The sequence below is a fragment of the Poeciliopsis prolifica genome, unplaced genomic scaffold, assembly GCF_027474105.1.
Source record: "Poeciliopsis prolifica strain line A6 unplaced genomic scaffold, Auburn_PproV2 SCAFFOLD040, whole genome shotgun sequence".
NCBI lineage: Eukaryota > Metazoa > Chordata > Actinopteri > Cyprinodontiformes > Poeciliidae > Poeciliopsis > Poeciliopsis prolifica.
Genome location: NW_026562415.1, coordinates 3,866,830 through 3,887,239, shown reverse-complemented (window position 1 = coordinate 3,887,239; position 20,410 = coordinate 3,866,830). Strand labels below are relative to the sequence as shown.

The following is a 20,410-nucleotide window of genomic DNA, read 5'->3' as shown; positions in this document are numbered from 1 at the left end:
AACACTACGTTAAGTGTAACTGGCCTTGCTTTCACTGTGTCACATTGACACACACATCTGGATTTGTTCAGTTTAATCACTGGCGACATGTTTGCGCGGTGTGTTTCTCCTCATGTTTTGCTGGTTTTCCTCTTTGAGTGATGAAGGAAATGCTGCAGTGACCGCAGCTTAAAGTGCTTTACCCGTTGTGTATCGCACTGCAGGTCAACAGGTTCAAGCCAAACATCAGCAGGCGCTTGACCCGCATTGCAGGTGAATAGAGAAGAAACATCAGGCTTGTTGAGCTGTTTCAGTCTTCAAGCAGCCTTGAAAACTAACCATGCTGTTTTTGGGCCAGGAAAAAGCTACTAAAGAGATTATTAGCTGTCAGCCAGCTCAAGAGGAAGTCAACCCGTCTCATGACAACCTGCCCTAGCCTGCAGATTTTAGTGGTTTGAACTTTGCCTTTTTGTCTATTTTTTTTCTCTCTCTCTTTCTGAATGCTAGATGCGAGTGATGAAGGTGTTAAAGGACTCAGAGGGAAATAAAGATTTAATGAAAACATTTTAGTTCAAATACCTCGCTGATACATTTTTATTGCTGGTAATTTTTTTCTCGAGTTCTCAGAATGTACCTGGAGATTTTAGAAAAGTAGATCTGGATACGTTTTTAATTCATAAACTCCAGCTTCAGACGTCTAATAGAGATTTCTCATGGAATATCTACAGATCACTACTAATATGTCAAAATCCAATGGGACAGGACAATGGGGAAAAACTATTCCCCATGCAAAACTATTCACTGAGCTTTACCTTGGACATAAAAAATGAAAAGTATCAGTTTATACCGACACTTTTTGGCACAGACAGACAATTGTGTCTAAATCAAGACCATATCTCTGCATCAATGGCAAAGCCTGAGCGTTGACCATGGACACCGTTGACATGGTTGTTGCTCTGATGTGCCGTCAGAGCAGATAAATTGCCTTCAGTTTTGAGCAGTTGTGTTCTTTTTCCACCCACAATCAATGGTACTTTGAAACTGAAAAGAAACAGAACATAGATAACTGAGCACTGAATCTCGGAAAGCGGAGATTGCTATAGAACGGGTTTTGTTGCAGTGCATCACACATGCTCGGCTTACCTGTCATTTAAGTTTAAATTGGGTAAGATTCATCGATGGCAAAGCAAACAAAAAGCTGAAATTTTAAACATTTTCAGTAAAATAAAAAAACAAAAACAAAACAATACTCCAACACAACACGAATCCAGGAGTGAATCACCAGCTGAAGCTGTGTGTCTGGACTGGGAGCCACCCATCATCGATCACATGATTTATGGGAGAAGAATAGAGGCCTCTAATTCAGGGCTCATTTTTAATTGCTCTTTATGCTCTGCTCACCACTCCCAGCTTCAGTTCAAGTGTCTCATCATTACTTATGCCCAGCCTGCATTTGAGAGTCATCAGCTGTCCTTCACCTTCACCTTCTGATTCACAAGAAACTAATTTCATCTCTCGGGTCCCCTACACTTTTTCACAGGGGAGTAGTCATTGGGACCTGCCATAGCAATGCATAGGAGAGCATAAATGCAGTACACTGCATGCATATTAAGCTGAAAAATTGTTCTAATTGGAATTATTATCAATAAGCTGCAGTAGATCTGTAAAAGTGGCATTTTAGTGAAATAAAAAGCCATTAAAAGTGGCATTTAAGCTAACATTAGCTTATTTTGTATGAAAGCTAATAATGAAGTACGTCAGCCAACAGGCTGGTCATAATCCACATCTGACAAGCTAGTTGCGCTACATGCTAGTGATAGCATCTTCTTCCTAAAATAAACATTTTAGTTTATGTTTTTTCCTTTCTTAGCTAATGTTTATCATACTGAATGGACTAATGTAAGTCAACATGCTGGTGACAGTATTTAAGCTAACCTTTACATTTTGATTAAGTCAGTTTTTTATTCACAAGCAACAAAGATAGTTGAAATGTCTACACAGATCAGTCACCATGCAGACCAGTTGGTGCTTTATTGTTAAAAAACAAAGTGCATTTACTATACAGCATCTAATATCCCCATCGCTGCTTTAAAGCCAGCTGTGAAGTTATTGAAAGGTTATTGTTCTATGCAATTGAACATTTTCTCTCCTGTTTGGACCTGAGATATTAACATGGTAACAGTAAAAGAAATGTTGTCCATGCTTCATGTTTTTGCCATATTCACCCTCATGCCTTTTGCTGTAACTTGGGACTTGTACATTCTCAAGTGTAGCCCATACATGCTGATGAGGCCCGACATTTTATTTGCACCTCAAACCATTTAAATATCCTTAAACGCACCCAGAAGGTCAGAGATTGGATTAAAAAAGGTAAGAAAATACCCAAAGCGACCGAGCCATCAGATAAGCTACACCTCAGCATGCCCTGAACCTATCAATGTAATGGTGTTTGATTCTGAAAAATGGATGCCCCCAAACAATTGTCCATTGTGGAGCCACACTTTTATACACATAAACCCGTTCCTCTGCCCTTACCCCATCAAGGCATTTCATCTAATGGTTGAAATGGTGCTTCTCTGCTCCCCTTTTCAGGAAAGCCATTCAGAAATTGCCAAAAGGAATCTTGCTGCAGTCCCGGTGATTGGTCATGTCATGCCATGCCTGCTGGGTGTGTCACAGAGTTAGCTGTCGAGGGTGAGTGTGCATGCAGCAGAATACAGAGCGATTGTTTATGCTGTGGTGGTAAGACGAGGGATTTCATTAGCTCCGGGAAAATTCTGCATGTTAAAATGATTCAATTTATGTTCTGCTGGGCAAACTCCAAAAAAAAAAAAGAAACAGGAGATTCAGTGATCGTATGAAAGCAAAAAAAAAAAAAAAAAAAAAAGTCTGAATGAGTAGCTGGATATATGAGGACTTTATACAGTGAAATTTATGCAAACTATCCCCACTGTTACACACAGTGTGCATAGTTAACACATTAGTCCTTGTAATTTTCTCAGATCAGTCCAGTTGCTTGGTAACCAAAGGTCAAGAAATAATGTAACAAATGTGAAACAACAAATTTACGCTTCAACATTTATGTCTCCTATCAAAGGAATTTACTTTACCTTTACCATCCATCCCTTCTGTTTCAGAATGCTTACAATAGTAAGCCAACCCTGGTAAGATCTGTAAAAAGCTCTCAGATTAATGCAGATTGTGTTGCTATTCCACAGTCTCAAACAAGGAAAACTGAGTCTCTCATTTGATCCAGCGGCATTTATTCATGCATTTATTCATTTGTGTCAACAGAACGGTATTCCTCTACTGTAATTCAGGAAGATGGATCTAGGAACTCTCCTTTACTAACTTTTCAGAACAGTTTTCTCAGAGACCCATGTACGGCGAGATTAATCTGTTTCCCTCGTTCAGTACAGCTGAGTTAAATTTTTGGTTCATCGCTTAGTTTCCATAGAACTTGTACCACTTAAAGTAAGATGAGTTAGAACAAGGTCACATCAAAAGAAAAAGCAGAATCTTGAACTTGTAGAGTTTCACAACCTTCATCTAGGTCAAGGGTCTCCGATCCCACAGTCCTGAAAAGAAAAACCTCTTAATTCAATTATCCGATTCAGTTTTGGTGGAGCACGGATGCAACTCAAAGTTGCATGGGGTTGTGTTCTCAGGGTGTTCGAAAGCACATGGTTATGTTGGGAGAGGGGAATATGTCAACTTGCTGTAAATTGCACAGCAAGAATTTTTCTTGTATTTGCTTCAAAAATGTTTACTTTTCTGTTCAATGATGCACAGTTAATTGAAGTTCTGTTTGGCTTTAAACATCTAATTTAGTTGTATTAATGCATTACAGAAGTCTCTATACACCCAATCAATGAAAATATATTCATAAAAGACTTTATCATGTCTTCAAGCGTCCTCCCTTGATGCTGCTCAGACATGGGCTTCATTAGTCAAAGTCACATGGTGTCAAAATGAAAGATGACATCAATAAATTACCACCTAATATTTTGGCGAAATTAGCACGACTGCCATAAACAAACTTTGTCTGAGGTGAATTACAGTGTGATGCCTTGTGAAATCTAATCTGGGCAAAAGCTGGAAGCACTTTTCATTCTGGTGTAGTTTCCTCAGGCTATTTCTGTAGATTCAACTTTTGCATGTTGATACATCTGTGATTAAAGCACATCTTTGCACTTGTTTTGCTTCGAGGAAGCCTTAATCACGGCAGCATCTCAGGGAACTGTGAAACATTTGGGAAATACTCTTCTTCAAATGTTTCAAACAGAGAATCTCTCTCTGTTACCAATTGGCTCCGTTAAACGGAAAACTATCTCCCTGATACAGTGATACATTTGAAAATACTGGAGCAATTGACTAGATGCCAAACTTAGATCCTAAAAGTAAGTTAAGATCCATAACCCTGTCAGAACTTTCCTTTTGAAACTTTTCTTGAGGTGACATGCTGTGGCATTCAAAGACTTAGAAAGTGGGTTCCAGTGAGTCTCATTTGTCACATTAAAAGCACATTGTGAAAGTGACATTCAAAAAGATGTTAAAATACTTGTCATGAAGCCCATTTTTGGTCTAATGTGTTATTATAATCAGAGTTAAAAGACTTGAAAGCAGTCTGTGTTGAACTGACCTGACAAGTTTCACTCAATGACTTTTTAAAATATCACTCCATCAGGATACGTCCCCGTTTCTGTTTAATAGACTCACTTCTGGAAAGAGTAAAGAAACTGAAAAAGACTGACAAATTAAAAGATTAAAGACTTTGCGGTTGTATAATTATTTGTAAATTTCTAAAAAATAAATAAAAAGTGCAATTTTATCTGTTTTCAAAAAATGCCAATCTCATTTATGAAAAGAAGAAAAAAGAAACACGTTCCTTTTTTCTTCTTAAAACTAACACCCAAATGCTTAAAACTAACACCCAAATGCAGTTCAGATTAGGTTAAAACACTGGAAAGACTTTCTGAAAAACAGTCATAACTAACACATCTCTCTTATTATTTAATGAACACGCAATCATGTAATCCTGGGAAATAAGCTCCATCTAAACCTGGACTTGCTGCAATTTTTTTCCCCACATTCCTCTGATGGTAAGAATGCTTGAAATGCTCGAAATGCTTAAAATTTGGATCATATGCTGCTGGATGTCACGACTGAACATCCTCCACAGCATGACTACATTTAAAATGCTAAGTAGCATTGTGGTTGTTCTTACTTATTATTGCTCCTCTGCCTCTCTTCCATTTGTTTGTTCCTAAACTGTCTCCGTGCCACTCTTTACATCCAGGTTTCACCAACACACACACATTCACACACCCATGCTCCTGCTGCCCTCACTAATCAATAATGGATGGAGCCACACAGTGATAGGCCTCCTTTTCTCAACCAACTCAGATGTGGTGTGAGAGGGCAACATCTATCAGGACTGTTAGACCGCTGACTCCTGCTGCTTCTGCAGCATGATTAGGAGGGCTGAGTGTGTGGCTGCATGTGCGAATTTGTGAAAGGGCAGAAAGAGCGATTCGATAGCACAGTGTCAGCCTGGGAGCTTTACATTTCTATTCATAACCCGCCTGGGAGACACCATTCACACAATATGCTGCTCCGCTCCACCTCAGTACTACAGAAATCAGAGTAAATGCTACAGTGATTATGGCGCGAGAAATCATTATGCTTATCGCACAGCAGGTGGCCAGGCACAACTAAGACCTGAGCTAATCCACCAAGCACTAACTCTGCACAGAGGGAGGAGCAGAGCGGAGTCAGTCACTCCACCTTTTAATTAGAGTCCACTTCAATTAGCGTTCAGTTTAAGACCAATGGCCCAATAGGAAGTTGTTTTCACTATTCTTTGGGTCAAGATCAGCATCAAAAGAATGGAAAAGTATTTGTACAGCCAGACTTTATTCCTTATCCTATTATTTAAAGTTATCCATGCATCTGTTTAATCAATATCAATTCACTATCAGTTTACTCAATACACATCCTTTTTATCCACCCATCCAACTATCCATCTTTGCATCTATAGTTTTGTTCACTTCAAATAAGATTATAAGGAGGAAGTGAGAATTTGGAAAATCTAATGGTGGCAAGACATGAAATTTGCTATAAAAAGTGTGTAGGAAGTCTGAAATTTACTCAGAGGGAAAAAAACATGAATGCTAAAAAAAAAAAGAAAGAATAGAGAAACAAAACAAAAGGAAACCAAAACAAAATTTTTGACAAATCTGATCAACGGAAACTTGAGACATTAAAGAACAAAAAACGAGATGAAAAGAGCAACATTCCTGAGAAGTAATAAAAGGCATTGCTAATTCAGGGACACACACACTGGGCTAGAAGAAAAAGGGACTGAAGCACGCACTTCTGACTGAGCAAGAACAGAAACTGAACTTTGCGAGAGTGGTTAGTAACCTGTCAAGAAATGTCAAAGAGACCTACAGCCACAGTCTTATTTTTTATGATGTAACTGACTCACTGTCCTGCCCTCTGTAAAGGAGTGGTCAAAGAACGCAGACGAGCCGAGAATCCTTTGAAGAAAGATCTTTGATGCCAACTTCATTTTTCCTCCGTTATCTAAGGTCGTCCACCTTCGCTTCTGCACCAGCGACTGCAGAACTATACAGGGGTGTCACAGTCTCCTGCATTTACAGCTTCAGTTCCTCAAACATCTCCATGTTTAAAAGTCTTATTGACTTTGCAAGTCATGGCGAAATCAGTTAATCAGACATGGTTACGATTATTTGAGAGAAAGGCAATTTAACAACTTTTTGGCACTGAGTGGTGAACAGTTTTCTGATTTTTGCCACAACTGATTGTCTTAAATTATGTGAGTCGTTAAGCAATGAAAGACAGCACTGACAATGGCAAATGTTTGTATTTTACTCTGCATAGTTATTTTGAATGTCAAATCAAAAAAATTGGACAATTTTAAGCATGCTTGTAGACCAGCTGGATGTGAACAGAGCCAAATAGTGAGATAGAAGGAACTTAAATGTAAGCAAAACTGACAGGTAACATAACAATTGACAAAACCAGTTGCTGCTATTGGTTTATAATCTCTTATGCTAATTTTTTTTACCACATAATTTCCTTTCCAAATCCCAATATGAACTAGTTTGTGTTGGTTTATCACATGCAGCCCCTATAAAATGTATTGCATTTTCTGCACTTGCAATGTGGGAAAATATGAAAAAGTGTCTTTTGTCGCAACTGTGGAAAATGCAAACCAGTGTAAAAAAAAAATAAAATAATGGCAAAAACTCATCTATTTTTGCAATTTCACTGACTCAAAAGTGAAGCCAATTCATTTTGTGGACTTATTTTACATTTTCCAATAAGACGACTTGAATCACAATCTACAGCTGCCCATATTGTTAAATCATTTATCTGATATGAAGACAGAGCCGTAATAAGGAGGAACCAAGATAAGGTACAGTTGTAAGGGAAAACAGTTTTCTTTTTTAAATTGAAAGTCAGAGCAGAATCTGATTGCATGTAAAATTCAAAGAAGCCAATAATATATAAAAGGAATTAAAGTTCGTGGGTGCAGGGCTGCATGGTGGCGCTGTTCAAATTCAAACCTGGGGTTTTTCTGCATGAGGCTTGAATGTTCTCCCTGGTGAATCCAGGGGTTCTCAGAGTTCATTGTTCCCTCCGTCTAAATAGACGTAGAAAGGCAGGACAATGATTAGATCTTTAAGTTAGCATTAAAGATCTAATCATTGTGTGTTTTATTCACTTTATTTTAGTTTTGTTTAACCTTAGTAAATATCCTCATAATCCAGTCAAGGTGGAAAGAACTGTTCAGCACAATTACCATAGCCTTGTAATAATGCTTTAGATTAGAGAAAATTCTTCTTAAAGTCTTGAATGTTAATAAAATTACCAGGCTTTTGAGGCATCTGTGGACTGAGCCATTTGAAAGACAACCCAGCAGCCTCTCAAACAATTGCCTCTCAATATCCACAGCAATTTTATCTATTTTACCCAATTGTGTTAGCACTGAGGACAACCTGCTCCGGGTTGTTAGCTGCTGTTTGCCAAAACGTTTCAAATATTCATGCTCTGCTGGTGATGGAATTAACTTCTCGGAGGTGCAAAAAGGATCAATTTCACTGTTGGTCTGGAAAAAGTATGACAAAAAGTATGTCAGTGGCAAACAAGTTACCACTGACGGAAGCTAAAGGTTTTAACATATGTTGGAAGGATGGAAAAAAATTAAAAAATTAAATGATAAGGAATGATGTGTTTTAGTGGATTAGAATTTGGCTAAACAAAGCCAGATGGATTTTTAATTTTTCAATAAAATTTTTTCAATAAAGACCAAGTCCAATCATCATGTAGTGGTGAGAGAAACAGTCTTCCGTAGACACTGGTTCAATGCTAGCAATTATGAAAAAAACTTGGAGAAATGTATAAAATATCCAATGGACAATTCTTTTATGTGCCTGATAAAGGTAACTTTGTACACTACAAATCCTAATTTTCAGGAACAAATTTTAATTGGTCAATGTATGTACTGTAGATGATTATTAGGACCAAAGGTGTCAAAAGGCCAAGCAAACACAATCTACAACCTCCAGTTTTCCTCCCAAAGGTCTCTGAGTTTGGCACCCGGGTCAGGTCAAAGAGGGAAGTGGAGTTTGTGAATGTTAATAGGATTTGTGTCTCGTTAAAGAAAAAATGTCTTTGGAAAAATTGTGCATGGAAAGATGGTAGCATGAGTTTGAAATCTAGAAAGAAAATGGATGAATCTGGTTTTAAATGTTAGAAATGCTGCATTAGGAAGTGTGATTATTATGGACAAAAGCACTGGAGATGTGTTAGAAATCAATGCTGCCACCAACGTTCTTTCAAGCCCACGCAAAAGTTCCCGTTCTGCCATTTATGCCTCAAGAGAAAAAAACAAACTTTTAATGTTTTGCAAAGCTGCAAAACATTAAAACAAGAAGATTCAATGTTTTTGTGAAATATTTTCGGACACATCTGTAAGGTTTGATAAAATTTTTCTCCTCTTTGTGACGCCCCATCTGTGACATTTTAGCTTTTCAGTCAGTAAAGTCCACATCAAGTGTAAAGTAGTTAAAATTTATCCAACAGACTTGTTAAAGCCAAAGGACAGACACAATACTGTAACTGTTTCACTCCAAACTATATTTTCTGTATATGGTCTGCTCCACCAGATGGAAATCTCCGACCCTCAGAAGCTTAACGAAGGGAAAGAACCAAGTTTGACAAAAAATATATTAGCAATGCTACTTGTAAAGCCAATCAGCTGATTGCTAAAGTCTCCAAGCAGATCATTATTTTACAATTCACTGCTCTGCTGCTTTGAAGGGTGTGCATTTAGGAAGCCAATGATAGATAGAGGGAACAATATGGTGAACTACTTGAAGAGTAAAGATTGGGAAGCAAAATATGAGGCATATAAAAAACTTGCAGTTTGCTCTGTATAGGATCAGCAACCAGGAACATTGCAGGAACATTGCAGGGGGTAGATTTCTGCCTGATTGTCTTTATATACATAATTTCCTCTGACAAACTGAGCCTCTTGTTGCTCAGTTTGAGTTGCTGTCTTGCTTTCAAATTGTGTGTTAGTAAATGTTGGCCCTCAGATAAACGACATTTTACCAACAGATTGTTACTTCAAAAACCATGTCCAGAGGTTTTAAACAAAATTCTCAAACGCATGCATTCATTTCATCTTTAACAACCACAAAAAAAAGAGAGAGTTTTCCAGTTTTTGAGATCACTTCAACGAGTTTTCTCAAAATATTCTATAATTAAGCATGTAATAATATGAATATTTATTTGGGTTTTTAAACAATTTGGGGAGTTTAAAGTTTGTAGTTCCTGTGTGGCATGTTTGAAATGATAACTTGATATGTGCTTTAACTTATTGTTCCCTTTGCAGTTCATCCTACTTTCTTTCAAAGTGTTCTTGAAAAAATTTTTTTTAAAATGTACAAAAGAAGCAATTGCCAGATCATAACAACTAAAGAGCAGTGGTATAAAGGAATGATGTGGGCTTTTTTTGGCAATGGCATGAATTGACTGTAGACTTTTTAATGCATTGAAGAGTCAAATGTAAGGTCAAGTGTCATAGATTGTTGCCTCAATAAATGCTTCTAAAGCTTACTACACTGAAGAGATGTTAAGGTATCGCTTTTGTTGCTAAAACTCTGCTGATATTATATCTGTTTCATTTCATATTTCTGCATCTTTGTTGTGGTTCCTCAAGAGTGTGTTGAAAAGGTTTCAGCAAAGTCGAAAATCGATACATCTGGGATCTGATAAACACACATTTGTTGCTTATAAAACATTCCCTTCAGGTGATTTGTGTTAATGTACATAGATTTGTCCGATAACTTTGGATATATAAACGTTCGTGTAAGATAAAGTGGTGCAGGGAAGAAAAACAACTATTTCCTAAATTGAATAACGGTACTCGACAAAAAAACAAAAATGAAGACGGGAAATGAGGAATAACAACTGGGCCAAAGGATTGTGCAGGAGGCAGAAATTTTTTAAGATCTACACACACACACACACACACACGCATAAACACACATGCATATCAACAGAGAAAGAACCACAAGTATATCTCTGCACCAACTCAACTTACATGACCCTTAGGTGGGTCTGATGGGCCATTTCCACTCTAAATTAGCGATCTTTGCACTGGACGTGTCTAAAATGCCATTACTGTTGCAGAAATAGTGAAATCAGCCATTAGCAACAGGAACCTTATGAAAGGTTGTTAGGTTTCAGACTGGAATACTAATTACACAAGAGTGCACCACCCAGGCAAGTGGCCAGAACAGAGGAGTTACTAAAAACTAATAAACTTTTAGAATAAACTAAATGCAGTGAATACGTCGCTATGTGTTTTATTATTTATTCTCAAGAGGTGTTTTAGGATTTTTATTGGCACATAGAAGTCAAGATATGACGCTAAAAATCACACAGATGACCATCAAACTTAATTTTTTTTCTGAACCATACTTTGGCAATATTCCAGCAACCCTTCATCGGTTTAATGCAGCATCAATGGGAAGCCAAATATGGGCGCAGCACACCTGTAGACAAGTTGGTTTTCTGAGTAAAATGCTTCACTTCAGTTCTAACGGCAAAATATGTTTCATTAATAGCCGTGATTTATCAGTGCAAGTGGGTCTTGAACACATGAAAGCTATTAATGTACATTGGCAACAATGTCAAAAGTCAAACTGACCGCCACCTTTGACACTCCAGAACAATATCTCTGTGAGCCACTGCAGATAATAAAGGCTTCACTGAATCTGTGAGTATTTAATAGGGAGAGTTCAGGCCGGTGATTAGAGAATACCACAGAATGGCGAGTAGCTGCAGAGTTCTCTGGCCGGGGTTTATGGCCGTGCACGCATGCGACGCGCTATGCTAAACACGTCCACTCATCTCCGGTGTCACCGGGAGCCTCGGGCTCACAACATGACATTAATAGTTTGACAGGCTTTGCTGCTCTTCTCACTTCCCCCCCGCCCTCCATCTGCTGCTCTTATGCTCCCTTTCTGTGGGTCTCCTAGTCGGATGTATTTCTTGGTTGTATGCTCCGATTCGTCCCCGATCGGCACAAATGTGTTCAAGAATTTGTCATGAATAAACTTCACAGCAACTAAGCTTTTGGGAAGTCTATGTCTGTTTTTTCCTATTTAAATTTTGTAGGAGATTAGAAATAACAGCCGAGTCTGTCTCCATGTTGCAGACAGAGCATTACCCTTTTTGTTGCTTTTAGAAATTATTTTTATTTGACAGTGACAAAAATAAAAGTAATGCCAGAGTGAGAAGATTTCTAAAAACTAATGAACATAAAAATATTTCATGTAAAAACCTGCTTCTATATTGCAAAAAGGGATTCAAAAGCCTCATGTCTCACATGGTTTATAGACAGGATCCAACTTCAAATCTAACTAAACAAATTTTATGTTGGTCAAAATACCAAAAAAAAACAAAAACATCTTCCTCTATTTTACAGTAACTTAAATCAACTGAGAAATCTCAAGCCACTTGATTAAATTTCAGCCTCATAATTTTTCTCCATGCTTGAAAACACACTTTAATAAGAAGTAAATGGCGACACTGCTGATCTGGAAGATTCTGCACGCGTTCTGTATTCTCAGAAAGCAGACGTCACTAACGGGTGACTGACAACACATAAAAGTCAAAGAAGTAAAGCACTTTCTCATGCTTTTGTAATATTTCCTCATAACTTTGTTTCCTAACTGAAATGCATGTAAAGCTCAAATGCCATAAAACAAAATGTAAAAAGTCAATGACTAAATGCTGATAACCAATTGATACTGTATGAAATATAGATAAATAGTTGGATTTGATAGAAAGGAAGTTAATTGTATTCTATACAATTTGATTAGGTTTATACCGGAGATATTTTTATGAAGTTAATTTGTGCCATTCAACATAAAATTACTCAATATAAAGATGACTAATTATTGACAGGATAATTAAATGAATTAAATATTCTTGGTGTGGAAAAAGCATCAGCAATTGTTAGTGAGAAACATAAGTTTCCAGTGCATTCAGGCAAATTCACAAGAATTTGAAAATGTGAAAACTGAGTGAAGACAGTGTAAAAACTGGAAGCATTCTTGTGTTTATTAAGCAAATACAACTTTTGTGAGCATGTGCAAAGTGTATTATTGTGTCCAACAATAAAACATATCGTGCATAAGTTTAAAAAAATCTGCACACTGATTGTCAAGATTTAAAAATATATATATATCAAAATTTTAATCTCTTGAAATATTTGATTGGGAAAACAAGCAAAAAAGCAACACAAAATCTCTTGCTCAAATACTAGCAGACAATGGCAAAACTTTTCACATACTGAGCTGATTCGGGTTAAATATTGCTTTTGGAAATATATTTGAGACCTAAATATATGGATTTATAGATCAAAATTTGACACTTATTACATGAAATTAAAAAAAACTAAGCGTAGAACCAAACCCACCAATAACAAAGAGAGAGAGAGAGAAATAGACATGTTAACACATCATGTAAGATGTGTTAAAATGACATCATTAGGCTTTCTGCTGCTGATTGAATGAAGCTGTAATTTTAAGTCTTCATAAATGTTATATCCTCCTCACAAAGGAAAGGTATCTTAAGCTTACAGTTTTCATCTCTCCATTTGTAGGTTTCAGCATCAATCACACCACAATGATTGGAGAAAGGCATCTGAGGCTGTTGTCCATTCTCCCAGTTCTTATAGTCCACAATTCGGTCACTCCAAATCCAGAACCCAAAGACAGAACTCTGCCTCAAACCGATCCACAAGCGCGTCAAAGAACCAGTGGAAGTGACATTTAGCCACTGTTCGACGGCTCTCTGGTCCTCCTCATCCTCAATCCATAGAAGGCGTGAATGTCTGGCTTTACAGTAATTCAGGGCGCCCTCCCAGGTTTTGGGCTCATTGATTACTCTGATTCTCACATGGCCTGAAAATTAAGAGAAAAATGACAAATAAGACTTACAGAAAGTCTTTTAACCCTTTGCATGCTAATCTTTAGCTTGCCCATAAATTGTGCCGACAGTGTCTGAAAATAGGATGATACAATGTCAACATTTGGGATTGATTATGTGTATATTTGATCATGACATGTTAAACTTCCATTTATTGAGCCTAGAAGGGAAATTTATGTCACACTATTTCTCAATAACATACCACCGACATCCTTTGAAACTTTACTGCTTAACTTATTAATGTCTCAGCAAAAGGTGCAATTTTTTTCTAGTTATGAATGACAACATTTCTACATTTTCTTAATAAAGCCTAACAATATTTGACAGTAAATGTATTAAATTTACAGCTAACCTTTGTAACAAATGATGTGTTTTACACTATTACACGTTAGTTGATTCCAAGTAAGTTCCTCTTCATTGCTATCGAAAGAGATACATTCTCCTTTGCTCTCTCTATGTAAATTTTTATATGTTGAACAACTTTTGTCTGCCCATTCAAAGTTATCATGCTGAAGCCCAATCCAAACATTTTTTTCTTGACTTTTGTCTTGCAGGTCTTCGTTTTGCTGTTCATTCATGATACTCGCTAAATTGGCGAAATGTGTTCTGCAGTGCTGCATTGCCTGGCACCAGTTTTTCTCAACATCGTCCACAAGGATAAAGTTTCCATCTGGAAAAGAAAAAAAAAAGAAAAATAGGGAGAAATCAGATTCAAAATGATAATAAATTTGATTGAATAAAACTGAACTCTGCAATCTATAAGAGAATAAATATTGACTTAGAGTTATTGTGTTTCAAATCTGCTTTGGGTTAATATATGACTCGTGCTTTTAAGTGCAACATTGGTAAATTACATTTACACTTTTTTCCAGCTTTCAGTGTGTATTATATGCAACAGAAAGCAGGTTAACTCTGAAGAGGACAAGTTTTTTTCCCTGAAAGAAGCAACTCTGCTTATCCATCCTCCCTATTACAAATATTTGTATTTTTTTATATAATATTGATTAAATGACATTGGCTTGTTAAATGATAGCATTAATACTGATAAATATGTTTTATAACAGAAAATAAACATAATAGGTTTATTGAAATCATAAGAGTAAAATGAACGAATCACTTTTTTGGTTTTAAGGAGTTTTTTTTTGTGTTACTTTTCATGTCCATGTTAACATCATGATGACTTACGTGACTCAAGCGGATCTGACTTAGAATCACCTTTTTAGTTTTTTATCCATTTTTATTAAAGCTACTGATGATAAAAATATGACTCCTGTTTCTCTAATATCATTTTATTATGTTACCTGTATTTTTTTTCCCACTTAAACCACTTAAAGTGTTGAGGGATAAAGTTATCTCCCTTTAACTTTAATATTATCGATTTATTTATTTTTTTCAGAAAAAAAAGGAAAATGCAGGCTCACACTTACCATTTTCACACATAAAAGCCTTTTCTTCTGAACAATTACTACCTATCCATGAACCATTTTCAAAAGCTTCACAGAGTTGATTTACATCTGTAATGGTTACTGTTGACTTGTTAAACTTGACGGCTTCTCCATTTGACCAAAAGAGAGTATCATTATCCTTCTTCTTCAGGCCAGACCAAAAACCTTTTTTTATTGGGTTGGTGAAATTATATATCATCATCTCATCCTCTTTATCATAAAGACTCAGCAAATACCCCCCCTGGTCAGCACAGTATTGTTTTGCAGCATTCCAGTTAACTTCCCCTTCTGTATAATTAAAGTATCGCAGACGGTTTGCAGCTAATGAAAACTGCAAAATTCCTGCAAAAAGACAATAACATAGTTTAAGTTTGTTTACAGGACCTTCGCTTCTATAAGATGAAATATAATGCATATTCTAAGTTTCTTGTGCTATAGTAGATTACGAAGTTGAAAACTCGGCGACTTATTGATTTGTACACTGTTAGTAGGTTCTTAAAGAGAAAGCATTAAAATGTATAATTACTCCAGCAACAAAAAAAAAAAAAAAAAAAAAAAATGCAAGCATTTTAAATTCCCTTGTCCTGTGAGATACAATGTTTGTGCTGAAACAACTACAGATAATCTCTTTTCAAGTAAGACAAATAAAACAATGCTTACCTGAACACACGAGGAACAAAACTTTCATCATTGTCTGCAGCTTGATTATTATTCTGAAAAAAAGAAAAATAGAGAAAAAGATTAAAAGAAAAACTTTTTTAAAATATCATCTACATGCTGTATATAAGACGGTGTAACAGTCTAGTATGTCTGATATAAATTATTTAACAGTCAGTAAGAATAAGTTCAGGTCTTACTTGCTGTTGTATCCTGTGGAGAATGCGCTTTCCATTTCGTGTGGATTGGTTTAATAGTCGTTGAGCTCGAAACAAAGTTTGCACATTCAAAACAAAGATGTCATGAAATTAATGAATAACACGATGGTAAAGTGTAGCCAAGTCATAGTCAAATCAGACAAAATGGAGGCCGTATCGTCCTGAGGAAATTACTCACTCCTGACGTTTTTTTTATTCTCTCTCTTCAGTTTATGAACCAATTAAAGTATTTCAACAATTTATTAAAACATGATTAAATCTGTAAAGCAGGTTTTAGTCAAAAACTGGTTTGTTTTGGAAGATGAAGGCATTACAGTTTTTAGAGAATTGATTGTAAACTAACAGGTTGCTCTTAGCTTTCCCACTTTAACTGTGTTCAATTTTAGCAAAAGAGATTTTTTATTTTTTTTGCCAACTGTGACTGCATTTCCTGGAACATGCATTCGCTTTTATGTCATAAACAAATACTGGATCAGAACTCATAAAAGGTATTAAAAACTGAAATTGGCTTTGTCAGGAGTCATCATAAATAAATTAACTTGCAAGTTAAATACATATAATAGGAAACCGTAATAGAAACACGAATTTTAGGCGGAAACACAAACCGACTGTCAGTTTTAACACGTTGATTTTGGCTTTTAACAACATTTTAAACACCTGTTTTGTTTTTGTATTAGACATAGAAAACCGATATTCAATGTATCACTCTGCTGCAATTATGTGGGTAATGTTTGTCCAGAGCCAGGATGTAGTGAAAGCTGAACTTCAGGCCCTGAATTGGTACCATCAGGGTCATATTCCAGCTATGGATGAATAGTCCTGTTCATGAGAAGATTAAATGCAAAATGATCTAAACTTTTGTTTTGGTAAAGAAATGACTCTCACTGAAGAATTTTAAAGTCAGAATACTCAACCATTTTCCTAATATGATTGACTATTTTGGATTCTCCAAAACATTATCTGGCTTAAAGAAAACATTTTGCTGTTTTAAAATAAAATAAAATGTAAAGTTTTGCATGTAAGTCAGGTGTTTGATGTTGCTAGCCACCTACATGCATCATCAATTTTGAATTTCAAATCAGATCTTTGTCAATGCAAATCCCTCTGACATTCAACATTTTATAGCTGGCTTGAGGTTCCTCTTTATAAAAGGCTCCTCTGTTCAACACAAGACACAAAAAAGCAGAAGTATGCTTTGGAGCCGTGGAATGGGATTGTATATGATTCTTTCCTAGAACCCCAGCTTTGAAGGCCCCTGCTATACACTATGAAACATGCAAAACTACTGTAACAAGGAAGCTCTTTATTGTTACGGTGAAATATTGTTCCTATCTACAAGGAAAATATTTCTATTTAGCTTTAATGCGATGTTACTCAAAGAACAGAAAACATAAATAAAACCAGAATCAAATAAAATCTCTCCAAATTTCTGTGCACTCAACACTTTTTCTTTTGTTGCACTTGAAAAAAGTGCAACAATTGTTCCTGCTGCTGCTTTAATTTAGCTACACAGGGACTGCAATGCCTTAGTGAGAAGTTGATAACTAATAGGCAGTGTGATACTTAGGAAGATTTCAATTTGAAGTTGTGGGGCAGATAACAAAACGCCGCACATTGAACAACTTGTCTGACTTGATTTGTGTTACGTGCCTTAGGGTGCAGTCGTGATCATTTCAGAAAGGATGAGGTTTTCTGAACTAATAACAAAACTATACCAAAAAAAGTTAAAAGTTGAGTTGCAGCGACTCAGCACTTTGCAGTCTTTGGCAGACATTTCAGTTCCACAGTTTTTCATGGGCTGAATTTGACTCCCATGCAGTTTCACACTGACATAAAAAAGGTGCTTACAAGGATGATTTTCCATCCAGGGCAGACACCTGATTATAGGTAATGATAGAGCATGAAAGCATTTCAGCATTATTCCTGTAAGGCACTATAGCTCAAAATTATATTCAAGTAATTGAATTTGTATGTGGCCACAGCAGATTGTTGTTGTTGTGTGTGATTTCCTGTTCTCTTCAAGTGTGCATTATGTTTAAGAAATGCTTCAGTCCACATTCAGACATTGTAGTCTGCTGCCAAACTGCGTTTGTGTAGGTGTGAGGCCACAGTGACCCCGGGTATTGATGGAATTGTGAGGAAAGCTGTTAGATAAAGGGGCATGTCAACGTGGTTCAACAGCAGGTGAAGCCATTTTATCCACATAAGTGCAGTTAGATATTTGACCAATCCTGTGGCTTGTTTTTTAAGAGTCTGACAGCATGTGTGTGTAGGTGTGTGTGTGTGTGTGTGTGTGTGTGTTTGTAGGAGGCAGCTGCAAGCTCCTGATTGCAAGCAAAGATTTTCTGGCACTGGAACAGGAAGCAATTTAAGTGCATGTTGAGTACTTGACAACTAAACCCCACCGAGACTTCAAGAACACGTCTGACTAACAATAAGGAAAAACAAGATTTGCACTTTAGCAAAGCTGCACAGGAAGAATGGCGTTAGATAAAATGACATTAGCTAAAAGTCAATGTTTTGCAGCTACCTAATGATGAAGTCCTGTGTTGTTTACCCGGTGTACACATCTGAATTATTGAAGAACAAATGAGGATGGACCCGAAGGTGGATTATTGACTGTCAGCTGAAAACAGCCCTCTGCTTAATCTCTGGAGAATTAAGTGTTGTGTTTACAAAATGGCTCATTTTGAGAATTTCTTCAGAGGATGCTTCAGGTATAAGTGAAGTTACAAATAGCACTCGCAAATATAAAGTTGAGAGGCTGTGGAGTTCAGAGATGAGACACCAGAGCCAGCAAATATATCAGACATTACTGAAAAAAATCTAATTAAATAAATACTGGGCCAAAAAGTCTGTCACGTCAGCCTGCCTTCTACGGTTTCTTTTTGCAAATCAGTAACCAGCAGATGGCGTAATATTTGAACACTGAAAACTTACAAGATATCTGTTTAATTCTTATTCTTAACAACTCATAACTGCACACAACATTCTTAGTTGTGTGCAGGTGAAGATTACCAAAATAGTTGTTTACTGTCCTTTCCGTTCAGCTCCAACAGTAAAAATGCTGGTATATTGACTGGTATGTTGTCAGACTGCTCTGGTATATTGTGCAGGTTGTATGATATATCGAGATGCAGAAGAGAAAATTTCACAGTGAGCATAAACTCTGAAAAACAATGGCTGTAGGAAAACTGGTTTGAGATCAACATAACTGGCCAGGACTGGAATATCTGTTCATATATTTTTTTTTCTGTTTGTGGCAAACAAGCTTTCAAATGAACCATAATCTATAAAGAGTAAGTCTATCAATGCAAGACTTGATAGAACAAGAAAAAAAAAGAAAACCAAGACCATTTAATTGTGGCTGGAATATTTAAAAAATATAGCTTAGTTCATTTTTAAAAGTTTTACCATAATGACTGTAATACAAGCGCTGTCATGTTATTTTTGTACATCTTTTCTCATTGGGTAATCAGAGATTTTAGAAGTTGAATTTATTATCCTGGGTAATATGCTTCAAATATCAAAATGTTGGAAACATCGAACCTTGATCATCAATCTTAAATGTGGCTCTATATGCTGAATGTCATTTTCAAATTCCATCTTAAATCTCTTGGCAAAGTTTATTTATGTGCTCTAGCTTCTCTAGCAACCAAATATAAAAAATAGATTTGCAGTTATGCATTACAGTAATTGTATGCATAAATAAGTCCAATGTTAAATCATAAAAGCAAGCAAATCTGTATGATTAACTCTGTGACTCTGCTTTATTTTCCAGTGGAACATTATTCGACTGTTTCGCTGTATTTTGCCAGCTAGATTAAGTAATTGCAGTGAATCCCACGTCTGCGAATGCCTTCATGCAGATTTACTCCCGCCTCCTTAAAAGGCTTGATCTCACCCAATTTCTGCTGCGTTTTCTGCGTAATGGAAAGGCACTTACTGAAACAGTGACATTTCCCTAAGGAGACCTTTCAAATGGAAGTCAACAAGTGTCGGGGACAACAAGTGCAAAAGATGAAAAGCAGCCTGTCGCCTTCACTAAGAGGAATCGGTGAGAAGGAGTTTTGATGGTGGGGGGAAGATGTCAGGTGGCGGATTTAGATGAAAGACTCAAAAACAAGAGGTTAGAAAGAGAAAATCTCGCTGCCATCGAGAGCATCAGCCAGCAACAATGGAGTCGATGGTGTGATAGCGATGAGGGAAAACAAGAAAACGTGGTTGGCAGCAAGAGGATGAGAGGAAATTACAAAAAAAATGTGGTGCAGAACACTCAAAGTGAAATAGAAAGGGTTAGGTAAGGGAGCCGAGTGGGCGTCCTCTCATTTTATAATCGCTTTTATTGTCCATTCATGAACTATTGTTTCCATTCCACGTTTTCCATTGTTCTCCAAAGGTTTTATTCATGTCTTTTTATGTGATCTGCATCGCATTCGCTGTGCAAAGACTTTACTACAATACAACAGGTAGATCAAATGTGTCATTATGCAGCCTTGAAAACATTAAATTAAAACGGTTCTACAAGTTTAATGTCCAAGTCTTCTGTCAAAGTTTTGATTTATTTTTTTTGCC

At 36.6% G+C, this 20,410-nt stretch overlaps 1 protein-coding gene across 1 annotated transcript; it reads right to left on the bottom strand.

Moving 5' to 3' along the window:
* Positions 1-12,701: 12,701 nt before the first annotated feature.
* Positions 12,702-15,852, bottom strand: LOC129375537 (macrophage mannose receptor 1-like). Its single transcript, XM_055054689.1, has 5 exons — positions 15,818-15,852; positions 15,621-15,673; positions 14,943-15,302; positions 13,868-14,185; positions 12,702-13,490 (listed from the first exon to the last, which is right to left on the bottom strand). Exons 1-5 carry the CDS (start codon positions 15,850-15,852, stop codon positions 13,111-13,113), a joined length of 1,146 nt encoding a protein of 381 aa, XP_054910664.1. The 3' UTR covers positions 12,702-13,110.
* Between the last annotated feature and the right edge of the window lie 4,558 nt (positions 15,853-20,410).